The following is a 15,167-nucleotide window of genomic DNA, read 5'->3' on the forward strand; positions in this document are numbered from 1 at the left end:
GATGCATAGGTGAATAACATCACCAAAGAACTTCCAATGCATTAGGGAAGACACGAGCAAGCAGCCAAGAACATAAAGTTAGGGGGAAAAAATGAGACTTTTGTCATCTAAGAATGGTACAATGATAGCACAGCACATGACATTTCTATTAAAATGATATAAAATATTCAGCTCTAAGATTACCTTAATACTATAGTATACATTTATTAAACTATTCCTTTATTCATTCAGTAAACATTTATAGAAACCAGCATTGTAGTATAGTATCCAAAGACAAATTTAACCTAACTTCAAATAGGTCATTCAGTGACTTGCGTGAGTACATGTTGGAGCTAGTTCATAAAAAAATGACATTTCTACACCAAATTACATGTCTTGCAGCAATACTACTGAAATGCTTTCATGATGGAGGCAGTTGATTAAAAACACCTGCCTGTAGAGTTTTTCAGACTTTCCATGTCTCACAGCACAAATGCTAGGCTCTCCGATAAGTGCTTGTCTGAATGAGAAGGTTCAGAGTTCTGTGCTGAATTTGAGAACCTTTTTACCCCCACCTGCAGGTATCTATCTCTACAGTTCACCCAACTTGGAAGTAGGATGTTTATTTGAGTAGACAGGGGTATAAATCAAGTCCCGAAATTCTTATGATAGTATATGGACTTTGCTACCTACATGTCCAGTATCAAAAACATATGGACATTTATTTAATCAACGATACAAATCAGACCTTGAACTGTCCTGTAACATTTGCCAAATGCTCAGTTGAGACATCTGGTATTTGAGGAAGTTGGTCGAAGGGAAGTGATGATTCTCTGTGTCTCTCGGCTTCACAAGGTTTATCTTTATATAAAGTTAGATCATCCAGAAACAGGCTGTATGGTTTTGGCAAAATTCCTTTTTGGAATTAGTTTCAATCTGATTTTATGCCCTAATCTTTTAGAGTTGGTCAATAGGAGAAACCTGCTTCAGAAACACATTTCTGTTGTACATCTTGGGGAAAACCAAAAACAACATCTATTATGTAATCTTATAGTCCTTTATGTGAAGATTTACATTAAATTTTTCCTAATTTCAGATTTCATTTGTCATGTAAGAACTATCTAATTCAAGGTTGATTTTCTCATTGATTGATTTCCTTGAAGCTCAAAGACAGATTCAGTCCTCTGTAGTAGTAAATGTAGCCCAGGTTGCCAGAAGTTTAAAACTTTGTAGTCAACTTTAAAAAAATTGAAAAATATAACTCACCTATTATAAAATTCAATCTTCAAAGGGGTAAAACTAAGTTGTTTTTTAGTACAGTCAAGATGTGTACAATCATCAGCACTGTTTAATTCCAGAACATTTTCATCAGCTGGAAAAGAAACCCCTCGCCCACCAGCAGTCACGCCCTGCTGCTCCTTTCCCCAACCCCTGGTAATCACGAATTTACTTTCTGTCTCTGTGAATTTTCCTCTCTAGCACATTTCACACAAATAGGATCATGCAATATGTGCATACCTCACCTGGCTTCTTTCACTTAGCCGCCAAGTCTTAGCATAATGTTTTTCTGGGTTCATCCATGTTGTAGCATGTGTCAGTACTTTATTCCTGTTTATGGCTAAATAACATTCCATTGTTTGCATATATCCCCATTTTGATTATCCATTCATCAATTGGTGAACATTTGGGTTGTTTTCACTTTTTGCCTTTTAGTAATAGTGTTGCTATGAATATTCAAATCCCTATTTATATGTGAGCCTATGTTTTCAATTCTCATGGGTATATACTTAAGACTAGAATTGCTGGGTCAGACGGTAACTTGATGTTTAATATTTTTAAATAGCTAGCAAACTCTTTTACGAAGAGCTGTACCATTTTATACTCCCACTGACAATGCATGAGAGTTCCAACTTCTCTATAGTTTTGCTTCTGACTAAAAGGATCACTCTGGTTGCTGTATTGAGCAAGGGCTGGCGGGGCAAGGAAAGAAACAGGAAGATTAGTTAGGAGCCCATTGAAGTAATCTAAGCGAGAGATTTTGGTGATTCAGATCAGTATATTAGTAGAGCACATGGTGATAAATGGTTCTACTCTGAATATATTTGAAAAGTAGCAACAACAGGACTTTCTGACAGATAGATGTTGGTTGGGGTTGAGAGTAGTTAACAAAGAAAAGAGTTGAGAATGACTTAAAGGTTTTTTGCTGAAGCAACTGGAAAGATGGGATAAAAACAAACTGGATGGGGAAGATTGTGGATGGAGCAAGTTTGGGGAAAAAGATCAGTTCTGTTTTGGACATGCTAAGTTTGGGATGTCTAGTAGACATTCAAATGGAGGTATTTATAAGGCTCAAATCTGGAGTTTATTAAAGAGGTCTTGGCTGGGAATATATTGTATGTTTGGGAGTCCCTGGAAGACAGAGGATGTATAGATTTATGGGACTGGGTGACATAACCAAGACAGGGAGTATAGAATAGAGAATCTGATGTAGGGCTAAGGCCTAACATTAAGAGGATGAGAGAAGAGAAGTAGCAAGCCAAAGAAGCTGAGAAAGAACAACCAGTGTTGTTACAGTATGGATATCCTGGGAACCAAGTGGAGAAACTATCAAGGAGAAGGCAATGGTCGGTTGTATCAAATGTTGCTGAGAAATCAAGTAAACTGAGGACTGAAAGCCAACTGCTGGTTCCAGCTCTGTGTATGTCATGGGCGTGAACAGTTTCAGTGGAATGAGGGGGCTAAAGCCTAAGAGATAATGGGAAGAGAGAAATGAAAAGTAACTATAGAACATTTTTAGGGATTTTGCTGCAAGTGGGAAGCAAAGAAATGTAGTTAAAGGCTGGTGGGGGAAGTAAGAAATCTTTGATTTCCTATTTCCATGGAAGCACTCACTATTCTGTGGCTGAATTCCTATAAACCCCCAGTACGAATGTCCCACCTCCCCATAATTCATATGTTGATTTCTGATTCCCAACAGGATGATATTTGGATGTGGGGCTTTGGAAGTTGATAAGGTCAAGAGGATGGAGCCTCCTGAATGTGATTAGTGACTTAAAATTCCAGAGAGCTCTCTGATGCTTTTCCAGGTTGATGGCCATCTGTGAACAAGGATACAAGTCTGAAGCAGAGGCAAAGACATCTTGGGTACTGAGAGTAGGTCCTCTACAGCACCCAGTTATTCAATAAACATACTTCATTGATGAGGCCAACCAGCTGTTCAAACATAAGTCCCTTTTGCCGAAACCGGTTTGGCTCAGTGGATAGAGCATCGGCCTGCGGACTGAAAGGCCCCAGTTTCAATTCTGGTCAAGGGCATATACCTTGGTTGTGGGCATATCCCCCGTGGGGGTGGTGCACAAGAGGCAGCTGATTGATGATTCTCTCTGATCAATGTTTCTAACTCTCTATCCCTCTCTCTTCCTCTCTGTAAAAAATAAATAAAATGTATTTTAAAAAGAAAATTATTTAAAAAAAAACAAAAACAAATATAAGTCCCTTTTAATATTGCTTTATTGGGAGTTTTGTGGTAAGTCCTCACGCTGTCTTGTGACCTTACCATTGTATAATTTTTAAATGGATAGCAGTGGGGAGGTGGGTGTAGGGGAAATTTATCCTGCAGAACCACAATCCAAGTGTTTTTTACTCTTTGAAATGTCACTTAGAGTAATAAGTAGATGCCTGGCATCTCATAAGTAGAACTCAGCTAAAGCAAACTCATCAAGTGTTATTATTTTTCCCCCCCACACACAGAAGCTTTGTAGTTTTCTGGCAGATGTGTAGCTCTGGCACAGAGAATTCATTTCCTACCCATTAGCAAGAAGCCACTGGCTAAATGACTGCCTGGGTGAGAAGAAAATTATAGAGTCCAATGTGTGGGTGTAGTTAAGTGTTTTTTGGAATGTGCTATTCTGGGGCAAGGAAGAATAAGACTTTTCTTTAAAAAAGTGTTACATCCTAAAGAAAGAGAAAATGATTTTAAAGTTCTTCCATGAGACCACTGGATATGAGGTTTTAATAAACAAAGCAAGGTAAATCTACCAGTTGTCCTGAGAGCATTTCCATAAATCACTAACAGCAAGTTCTGGCAAGAATTTGGATATTTGTTAGCAAACGAAATCTCAAGCTGACAGCTGAGTTAATGAATAATTTATGAAATTAAATGGAAACTTCTCAGTGCTGTAGACAAATTCACCATTATTAACTGATATGGAACTATTAGAGATCCTGAATTAATTAGATGTTTAAAAACTTACATTTCATTTCGTGGTAAAAAAAAAATAGCTCATCATTAAAAAATGGATTCACATCCTGATTTATAAAATTAAAGATGGTTTCCATGGGTTCTCCAGAAATAGGTACTGTCAAGACCCAGCTTTTAGCCAAAAATATCGGGGTAATTGTAAGCAAGAAGATTTTAGAATAGAAAGAATTAATCTCAATAAAATCTCTGGGTGCATTAGATTCCTCAATCATAATGAATATAACATTGTCATTAGACATAGATATGAATGGGTCCTGGGAAAATAGGAACATGATTTATAACTTGCGTGATCCATCAGGAGTTGCCCAAAGAGGTCTGTATGACTTCGGTTAGAATTCCTTATGTGGTGGAACTCTACCAGGAGACTCCTGGTGAGGACTTAACTTCTGATCCACTAAGTTCTTCATGTTGTCTTTGCAACCTACTGCAATTTGGCTTTCTTCTACCTCCCAGGTAAGACTGATAGTTGGCAATGATATATATATATATGACAAGCCTGCAGGCCTTGCTATTCATACAGTTTGCATTCAAAATACAGTTTCTTACTCTGGCATGCAAGACTGCATAATCTGTACCGCACCTCTCTCTCTCAATCCTGGCACTTCCCACTAGTCCACTAAACTTTATGACACATTGACCTTATTACTGTCAATGTTGCAAAAGAATGAACTGCTAAAGAAGGACTCCTTGTGGTGATAAGGCCCAAATTTATAATCAGTCCAGCAGCCATTGTTTATGTGGCCTCTCATGCTTGCAGTATTTCAATCAAAAGGCACATATTGGGCAGCCAAGCTTTCTGCAGTGTGCTCCTGCCCTCTAAACGGACCCTTATAAAGGAGTTCCTGGAATCATATTTTGACGAATAGAATTGAGACTTTTTGTCTTATTGGAGCTGCACAATTATATCCTCATTTGCATCTTTACTGATCAATCAAAATGGCTCCAATTTCAACCAATCAGGGCAATGACTTTGGACCAATCAAATTGTTAACTGGAGTCCTCATTTGCATGAAAATGGACCAATCGGGCCAGGGGCAGGAACTTCTCTCTATATAAACCAGCCTCCCCTTTTCTTGGGGGAGCTCACTTTCTGCTTCTTTTCCTCCTGGCGTGAGCTGTGACATGGAGCTGTAGCAATTGAGTTACTACATTGGGGCTGTGATGCTTGGGCTGCTACCCTTCAGCTGCTTTGCCTGTGTCTTCACTTGAGCCCTTTCACTTGAATGAAGTCTCTTCCTTCACTGCACCTCAGCGTGGGGGCTCTGGTTGATTGCCTTGGTGGTAAAAACTTTTTTTTTAACATCACTGATGTTCCAACACTGCAAACTCCCTCTCATCTCAGGGGCTTTCCTTTACTGTTGTTTTTGCTTGTAATGTTGGTCTCTACACCTTCACAGTTACCTCTATGTAAGCATTCTTATCCCAGCTCATATCTCAGCTACCTTGTTGAAGCAGCTTTCACCATACACTCTATATTTGCTTCTTTTGTCTCCTTCAAAACACTTCTCGGTATCAGAAATTACTTTTTCACACGTTTGTAATTTCTCTCTTGCTGTCAAAAGTAAAGCAGCCTTGTTTTTTGGGGATGTGTGCTGTCTTTCTTTTTTTTAAGTAAGCACTCCCAGCATAATTATGACACAAGCATATGATGCCTTGCTGCTAATACAAAGCGACTTGATGGGAGTGGAACAAGTAGAGAAGTCGAATCAGATCTCCTCTAATCACCTAAGCCTCAAATATATAATTCCTTTTGTAGTGTCAGGATGTTTCAGAATTCTGGATACGTTCTATGTTCTCATTTTAGTGCGTGCGTGGGATTATACATTTTTAATAAGTGTCTTATGAGCACACAATGCAAGAAGCAAATTTGAGTGAAATCGTTTTTGCTTCTTTGTGCAGTACCACCTTCAGATCCAGATCAGAGAGGCCTTTCCCTGGACCCCATGATTTGGAGCAGTGGTTCTCAACCTGGGGTGGCCCTGCCCTAAGAGAACATTTGGAGAAGTCTAGATATTTTTGATTGTCAATCCAGGAGTGATGGAGTCCTCCTGGCATCTAGTGGGCTGAAGCCAGGGATAATGCTAAACATCCCCCCTACAGTGCACAGGACAGCCCCACATAGCAAATGATTATCTATAATAATTAAAGCATAATATGCTAATTAGGCTGGACGTCCTTCCTTCCAGACAAAGCCAGGGAGGGGGGTGCAGCAGAGGTGGCAGACGCTCCCCCACACCCCGGTCACAGCAGTGGTGGCAGGCAGGGGCCAGGGCCAGGGCCAAGGCCCTTGCACAAATTTCATGTATTGGGCCTCTAGTCTAGTATAAAATGTCAGCAGTGCCAAGGATGCAAAACCCCAATTTAGAAGGGCCGCTCTGGCTTTCCGCCCCCAGCCAAGTTTTACCCCGGGGGGGGGGGGGGCAAGAAGTCTGTCAGCCAAGGAGTTATGCCCATCTAGGCCTGCTTCTTGTTCAGCAATGTTTTCAAATTATGGTCCTGACCACCACCAGCCACAGCACCTGGATTCCTACTAGAAAGGCAACCTTTGGGCCCATCTCAGACTTGCTGAATCAGGAATTCTGGGGAAGGGGCAACAACCTCCATTACCAGGCTCTCCAGGTAATTCTGATGAATGAATGCCAAGGTTTGAAAATGACTGTTCCAAGGAGTCCAATACTTCTATATTTAAACCTAAAGAAATCTGATTGTCAAGATGGAATTTTCTTTAATAGCTTTTTAACTTGGCTTCTAACATCTAAATATGAAGGCATAGGGTATGTGGGCTTCCACTTATACTCTTTTTTATTAGAATATATTTTATTGATTTTTTTTACAGAGATGAAAGGAGAGAGATAGGAGTTAGAAACATCGATGAGAGTCATCAATCAGCTGCCTCTTGCACGCCCCCTCCTGGGGATGTGCCCTCAACCAAGGTACATGCCCTTGACCGGAATTGAACCCGGGACCTTTCAGTCTGCAGGCTGATGCTCTATCCCACATGTGTCAAACACAAGGCCCGCGGGCCAAATCCGTCCCGCCGGGCCTTGCAATGTGGCCCGCACCGCGCTGTCATCACTGCACTCCGCTGCGTTTCCATCACAATGACAGTTTATGACTGTTCAGTAAACCATTCGGCCCCTCGATTTAGGCTGGATTTTAGATTTTGGCCCCTTCTCTGATTGAGTTCGACACCCCTACTCTATCCATTTATACTCTTGCTTTAAGCCCCACAAATGTTCGGGATGGGTCTTGATGTATATCCTAGTTTTCTCAGGCTGTCAAATGAGGGAATTCAGGGGCCATTTGGATGTTTATAACATTATTCACAGGCCATACAAAAATTTCAACTTAAAAATTAGCCTGCTATATTTGGTGAAACATGTAATTAATCAGCTCTTAATGCTTTGGCAGGGTCAGACCAAAGAATTTGTTATAGCCTGAGGACCGGATGTTCCCCACCCCTCAACATTAGGTCCTGGCTTAAATTTCCTTCTCTGTGTAAGAGTTCATAGCGCCTGTAGAAGCACTTGGGTCTGATTGCATTCGCTGCCCAGCATTCCCTGCTTCTAGGATACAGTGATTTTTATGCTTAATCACTTGCAAAATATTTTTTTTTGCTCCATACCCAACAGGATTTCTTTAATTTGTCTCTTCACTTAATATAGAAAAAAAGATGTTAAGTCAAATGAATTATGAAATACCAAACAACATTTGAGCAGCATTTTAAGCTCCAGATAGCTTTTTAAAAATATATACTTTTGCTGATTTCAGAGAGGAAGGGAGATGGAGAGAGGGATAGAAACATCAATGATGAAAGAGAATCATTGATCGGCTGCCTCCTGCATGCTCCCTACCGAGGATTGAGCCTGCAACTGGGCATGTGCCCTTGACCGCAATTGAACCCGGGATCCTTCAGTCCCCAGGCCCCAGGTGGACACTCTATCCACTGGACAAAACCGGCTAGGGCTCCAGATACCTTTTAATAGCATGGCTTATATTTTTATACATGTAGTAAAAACAAAAAGTACAGACACACATATTCTTGACAAGTATGTAAATTAGCATTACTCTTTGAAGAGAAAATTCATATTGTTAATTGAAAATTTAAATTTTGATTCAGGGATTTACTATCGGGGAAAGGGAGGGAGGAAGAGACTGAACATAAACTGCACCTATGGATGAGGACAATGGGGGATGGGGAGGGGGCAGAGGGTGGGGTGGGAACCTGGTAGAGGGGGGAAGAAATGAGGAAACTTTGTAACAATATGAACAATAAAGATTGATTAAAAAAAAAAAAGAAGCTAAAATAAATAAATAAATAAATTTTGATTCAATAACTTTACTATTAGGAATGTATTCTAAAATCACTAGTGCATATAGGCAAAGTTGAATGGCTAAGAGTGTTTACTGCTGCTTTTTTTTATTAATACATACATGTACATCATCATGGATTGGCTAAGTAATGTATGCACAGCCATATACTAGTAAGGGAACACTGTGCAGTGATGAAAAGAGCATGGCCTGTGCTGTTCATGAAGGCGGGACAGATAGCGCTCAAAGTGTTAGGAGTGGTAACCTGATGTCAACCTCAGGCATTCAAATACCAGCTCCACCATTTACTTGCTGTGTGGCCTTGGGGCACATTACTTATTCTCTCTTTGCCTCAATTTTTCCATCTCCAAAACCGGGACTAATAATGCAGCAAACTTCACAAAGTCGTTGAGAGGATTAAATAAGATAAACGAATTAGTCTTTTAATACTTTGCATAGAGAAAATAGTTAACAAATATTATTATATGGAAAAGACTTGCAAGGTGAATCATTAAATGAAAACATCATCAATAACACACAGAACAATGAGTATAGACTAGAAACTACATGGATTATAGAAAAAGCTTGGCCAGGACACTCAAACACCATTTCCAGGGGTAGTTTCTGTACATCTGAGATGGGAAGATGTATTTTCATGGTGCACTTTTTTCCATGTATGAGTATTACTTTTATGATTTTTAAATTATTTTTTAAAAATTAGAATTCCACAGATGCTCAGATTCTGTCTAATGGAAGAAATGAACCATCTGGACGCACGACATATCTTTAATGGGCAATAGGATGGCATTTTTATGCCGAGAGATTTATTTTTGTGCAGGAGAAGCGGGCTAGTGTTTGGGATTTCATGGAAAACTAATCTTTATAATGATTCTCCCCTCTTCTTAATGATGAATTTCTTTGATGTTCCACTTGATGTGACTAAGAGACTCAGGCTAAATTGCCTTTCGTGCTGGAGGCTGAGGAGTGAAATGTGCAAACATCCCAAGTGCAGGGCTCAGTGAAGGGAGCCCTTGCCTAGCTGGAGGGACCTTCCAAGTAGAAAGACGCCCTTTGTGATGCATTTTCTCTCCAGCTCCAGTGTAAATCCTGTGCCGGACTGGGCATCTTGTGTGAATCCCTGGCGGCCTATGGATGCCTGCTTACACAGTGACCTGATTAGACAAGGCTGAGCTGATCTTACTTCGGCTTTTTGCCAGCAAAATGCCTGGATGTAGGCGGCCGTGGTTTGTTCTATTCCAGAAAGGAGTTCTCAGGAAGCAGGGACCAGGAGAAACACCAGAGGGTTATGACTTTCACACGTACCTCCCATCAGCATTCTGGGATTGATGGGAAGCCAGACTTCCTGTTGGGTAGAGGAAAAGGAAAATCCTCATTGTGCAGTAGGTTTTGTGAAGTCTTCAATAATCTAACAGTTCTCCCAAGTTTCTACATAAATTTAAATCTTGTGCAACTCTTTTAAAGTGTGGTCAGGAAGGAGAGGATCCAAAGATGGCTGCACAGGTAAACACCTAACCGCAGCCGCACACAACAATTTCAATGGAATACAACTAAAATGTAGAGTGGACATTGCCCAGAGCTACAGGTAGTCAACTGACTGAAAATTCTACAACAAGAAGGAAAGAGAAAACCAGAAGGAAAATCAGAGGAGCTGAAAAAGCCTAAGGTACAGAGACATGCTGCACGCACATGCGCGCATGCTCGCAGAGAGGACGGAGCCGGAGAGGAGGGGAAGGCTAGGTGCCTGCCTGGCGTTCCCTAGCAGGAAGGAAATAAAAGCCCCGGACTGGGGACTGGGCTGAACTCCAGAACTGGCAGCGTTGAGCCCCAGTTCTAGGCCAGACCCTGGGGACCCAGGCTCAAACAGAGGGAGATGGGGCTATGAGGCGGAATCCCGGGGGAGCGGCCAAAAGCAGAGCCCCCGGAGTCACACACATTGCGCACAAAGGAAGGAATATTGACTCTGATGCTAGATTGCCCTAGCGGGAAGGAAACAAAAGCTCTGGCTGTGCTGAGTCCCAGTTCTGACTGCTCTGAACCCCAGTTCTAGGCCAGACTCTGGGGACCCAGGTTCAAACAGAGGGAGACGGGGCTGTGAGGCGGAATCACAGGGGAGCGGCGAAAGGCAGAGCCCCCGGAGTCGCGCACATTGTGCGCAGGGGACAGTCTATTGACTCTGATGCTAGACTGCCCTAGCAGGAAGGAGAAAAAAGCTCCAGACTGGGAAGAACGCGATGAGGAGCAGGAGCTGCTGCCGGTCGCAGGCCAGCCAGGCGCTGGCAAGGAGCCGGGCGACAGGGTCCCCGGGAGGGAGGTGCCGCTGGGCCCTCGACCGCTGATCGCGGGCCACGGAGCCAAGGCCGGGGGCTGCTTCCTGGGCGGCGCCAACCCCAGCAGCAGGCTGAAGCCAAGCAGGAGGCCGCGGAGAACAAAGGGGCGCCGCAGGCCAGTCTGCTGAGCTTCCAGGATGAGGAGGAAGAAACCGAAGAAGTTTTCAATGTGAAGAAATCAAGTTATAGCAAAAGATAAAATTACTTAAGAAAGAATACAAAGAAGATCTTGAAAAATCAAAGACTAAGACAGAACTCAACTCAGCAGCCAACATTGCAACATAAATGTGTTTATAAAAAAAAAAAAAGACAATGTTGGAGTGGTGGTGGCCAGGCCCAGAGTGGCCAGGCCCAAGGCAGTAGCAGCTGGGCCCGGAGCAGCAGCAGCCAGGCCCCAGAGCAGAGCAGCCAGAACCAGAGCAGCAGCAGCCAGGCCTGGAGAAGCCAGACCTGGGGCAGTGGCAGCCAGGCCTGGGGCAGAGGCGGCCAAGTGCAGGGTGGCCAGGCCCGGAGAAGCCAGGCCCGGAGCGGCTGGGCCTGGAGCAGCCGGGCCCAGAGCAGCAGCATCCAGGCCGGGAGCGGCCGGGCCTGGAGCATCCAGGCCCAGAGCAGCAGCAGCCAGGTCGGGAGTGGCAGTGGCCAAACCCGGAGCAGCTGGTTGTGGAGCAGACCAGAGCAACAGAGGCCAGGCCCAGAGCAGCCAGGCCCGGAGCAGCTCGCTCCTCACCTGCCCCTGCCCCAGGGTTGCCTCTTAGACATGGCGGGTAACTTTTGGGGGAACTTGAGGATCTGCTGAATCAAGTGATGAAGGCTTAGATCTGGATGTGTTGAGTTATTATAGCGCTGGGGTGTTGATCTGTGAGTGCCTTGTGTGGGGTCTGGATGAGGCTGGTTGATCTATTTGGAAATGTCTTTTGTGTGAAGTGTATCCTTGGGCATGTGGAGGTATTATTGATTTGAGAAAATGCTAAGTAATTAATATGCTACCTGAAAATTTTGAAGTTCTGAAAGTTTAAGGTCTCTTGCCAAAAAGAGGTTTTAAAGCTAACACCTTAATTTTAATGGAGAAAGGGGAGGACAAGCCCTTCCCACCCAGAACAGGTAATCCAATTCCAGCCAGCAGCTATCTTTAAACAATGTGTTCATTTACATTTGAATGGCTATACCTTTTGATAGCCTAAGGGCAAGTTTACATGTAAATAAGTTTGCTTCTCAATTCCCAGGGCAGAAGAAACAAGGTTTAAAATTATTAGATTTTAAAATTTATTCTTAGAAGTGTAAAAGTTTATTAATTAAAAAAAAAACAAAAAACAGCAACAACAACAACAAAAAAAAAAAGGAGATTGAAAAACCTGATGAACAATATTAGCTGTTGATTGTAGTAGAGTCGGAGATACAGGAGGGGAGTGGACTGACAGTTATGGGGAAAGGGGGAGTGGTGGATTCGGGAAGAGACTGAACATAAACTGTGCACCTTTGGATGAGGACAATGGGGGGTGGGGAGGGGGCGGAGGGTGGGGTGGGAACCTGGTGGAGGGGGGAAGAAATGAGGAACCTTTGTAATAATATGAACAATAAAGATCGATTTAAACAAATAAACAAACAAACAAATAAGTAAATAAATAAAGTGTGGTCAGGGTTTATGCCATTTGCTTTCACATCAAATGACTAGAATCCTTTCATTGTGAAGAACTGTTTTATTTTTAATGTTTGGCTTTTATTTTATCATCAAATGTTCTCTTTAGAGGGTTTTTTCACTTTTTAAAAGTAACGGGATTTGGTGAGGTTTTTATTCTTTTTCTTTTTAAGAATTTTATCTTTAAAGTATTACAGATATCTTCTCTATTCCCTGCCCCTCCCCCCTTCCCCTGCACCATTCTCCTGCCCCCGCTCCCCCCCACCCCTCAACCCGGCCTTCACTGCATTATTGCCGGTGTCTGTGGGTTATATATATATGCATGCAAGTTCTTTGGTTAATCACTTCCTGCCCATCCTCCCACCCCTTACAGCAATTTTAAAATAATTAATAATTGGATGAAATTATCATTTTTCTTTCCCTGCCACTGAATCTAACTTTTTTTTTCCCTTTTCTGTGCCCTGCCCCCTCTTTTTTTTTTTTTTTTTTTTTGCAATAAAAGCATTCCATTATCAAAAATGAAAGTCACTACCCCCGCAGACTTGATGCTACCACAACCTCAAGATTTCCAGGTTCCTCTGAACCCTTGACGCTGCTTGTTATTCTTCTAAGTTATCTCTGATGTGTTTCTCAAAAAAAATCCCACCCGGGAACAATCCCAAAAACATATCGCTTTCCTCCTCATCACACACCCCTGCTACTTGATAAGTGGAGGCTGTCTGATTTAAATTCTCTTGATGAACTCTCTCCCTCTCCGAGGCCAACAAGGTACCTGGTTCCTTTCCCCCCACTGCCTTCCAGATTCAGAGGAAGTACCACCCCCCCCCCTTCTGTCTGAAATGAACCCCTCTACTTTTTCCACCTTTTTTTGTATCAGGTGATAAAATCCCCCAAAGTTTTCTTCCAATATGGCTTGCCTAAACAAACCAACTGATTTATCAAGAATGGGATATTTTACACTAAAACCTAAATACTTTCGAAGCCTAAAATTTTAAATCTTAAATATGGTGCAACCATATTTATTTGAATGATTGAATGAGACAGTCACAGGACAGTGTTGGTGGAAGTTGAGTGAGAATGTGGGCCAGGAACAAAATAATGTTGGCTAACCTTTCTCTCTGTTTTTCAAGGTCCTACCCAATTTTTAGTGCATAGGCTTTTGCAGTATATTAAAATAATTCTACATACAATCTTATACCATCTAAGTAGACGCGAAATGGCCATTTATTCTCTTTAGTTATTACTTATTTTTATTTAAAGGTATTGCTACATTGCAGGATAGCATGGGGCAAGAAACGAGAAGAAAAAAAACACCCAGCCAGATACATTTTATTTTACTGTTGACCCCTGTTTAAAGTTGCTCACGTATGTTAGAAATTGGAATTTTTACATCAGATACGTTAGAATTCTAACACCTCACCAAGTTCAAATACATGTCAGCAGACGGAATGACTAAAACAGCTGTAATCATTTGATTTTTTTTTTTTTTTTTGCTTTAGTAAACTTATAGTAACTTCCCCTCTTGCTGATCACATTTCACGCCAAATTTCAAATGCAAATCCCCCTCTTGAAATATTGATTTACAATTTAAGGCTTTTTTTGGAAAGTGAGTAAGTGCCAAGACATGATACTGTCTGGACAAAGAGCACTGTGGTTGGACTGTTTAACTGGTCTTTACCCTTCTCTCAGGGAACCATCTGTGACCGAATTCATACCGGAACAGGAGCCAGACCAGCCGTGGCTAACGTTAGACTTTGACTGGGAGAGCCTCAATGGGACCACTCTGCACAGGCGGCTGGTGAAAGGGTAAGGCACCTTCCCCAGAGCGGAGGAAGTGCGTCATGGAGTGAGAGCCTGTTGTCCGGGCCCTTCTTCCGGTCCTATCCGGAGATGATGCACATGTGTCACATCGATAGTGAGTTTCCACAGAATGGCTGCTGGCCTTTCACTTCAGCATCGCTGGGCTTTATTTCCTCTTTCTAGACATAGACTTTTCTCTCTCTCTCTTGGCTAATGATGTTTTCCTTTAAGGACAGAAACTATTGTGGTGAAGGAGGAGAAACTTGCATTCTAATAGTAGAGTTTTTTATCACTTTTTCCTTGAAATGTTGTCTCATGTTTGCACTTCCTACCAATGTTATATGTAACTAGTTAACAGAGGGAATTGAAGCAATGAAAACTAATAAGACTTGGAGGGTCTGAGAACAAATAGACATGGAATTAGAACCAAGTAGCCTCAAAAGTACATCTGAGGAAAATTGCCCCTAAGATTAGACAGAGCCACCTCCCTTGTCTAGCCTATAGGAGACAGATAAGTGGAGGACGTTGCTGCTTATTACTTGTACATTACTGGAAGCCTGAGGCATGAATCCATGTACCGGTGAAGTCCCTCTTGCAATCCAGGACCCCTTGGGGGATGTCAGACTTCTGGTTTGGCCTGATCCCTGCAGGCCAGGCCGAAGGGACCCCCTAATGCAAGAATCTGTGTACTGGGCCTCTAACTGGAGATATAAGATTTTGGTTAATCTCTTCCCACCTTCTCCCCTTCCTGCTTCCCTCTGAGTTTCATCAGTCTGTTCCAAGTTTCCATGCCTGTGCATTGAGCGCCTGCCTCCTGGTGGTCAGTGCATAT

The 15,167-nt window shown here is 42.4% G+C and overlaps 1 protein-coding gene across 2 annotated transcripts in view; it reads left to right on the top strand.

Moving 5' to 3' along the window:
• CORIN (corin, serine peptidase) overlaps positions 1 to 15,167 on the top strand; it is a 192,527-nt gene that overhangs the window by 158,741 nt on the left and 18,619 nt on the right. For both annotated transcript variants that reach the window (XM_045572856.1, XM_045572862.1), the window contains one exon: positions 14,225 to 14,341. In XM_045572856.1, the coding sequence (XP_045428812.1) occupies positions 14,225 to 14,341 (117 nt within the window). The remainder of the gene's footprint in view (positions 1 to 14,224; positions 14,342 to 15,167) is intronic.

The sequence above is a fragment of the Pipistrellus kuhlii genome, unplaced genomic scaffold (assembly GCF_014108245.1).
Source record: "Pipistrellus kuhlii isolate mPipKuh1 unplaced genomic scaffold, mPipKuh1.p scaffold_m20_p_1, whole genome shotgun sequence".
Taxonomy (NCBI): Eukaryota; Metazoa; Chordata; class Mammalia; order Chiroptera; family Vespertilionidae; genus Pipistrellus; species Pipistrellus kuhlii.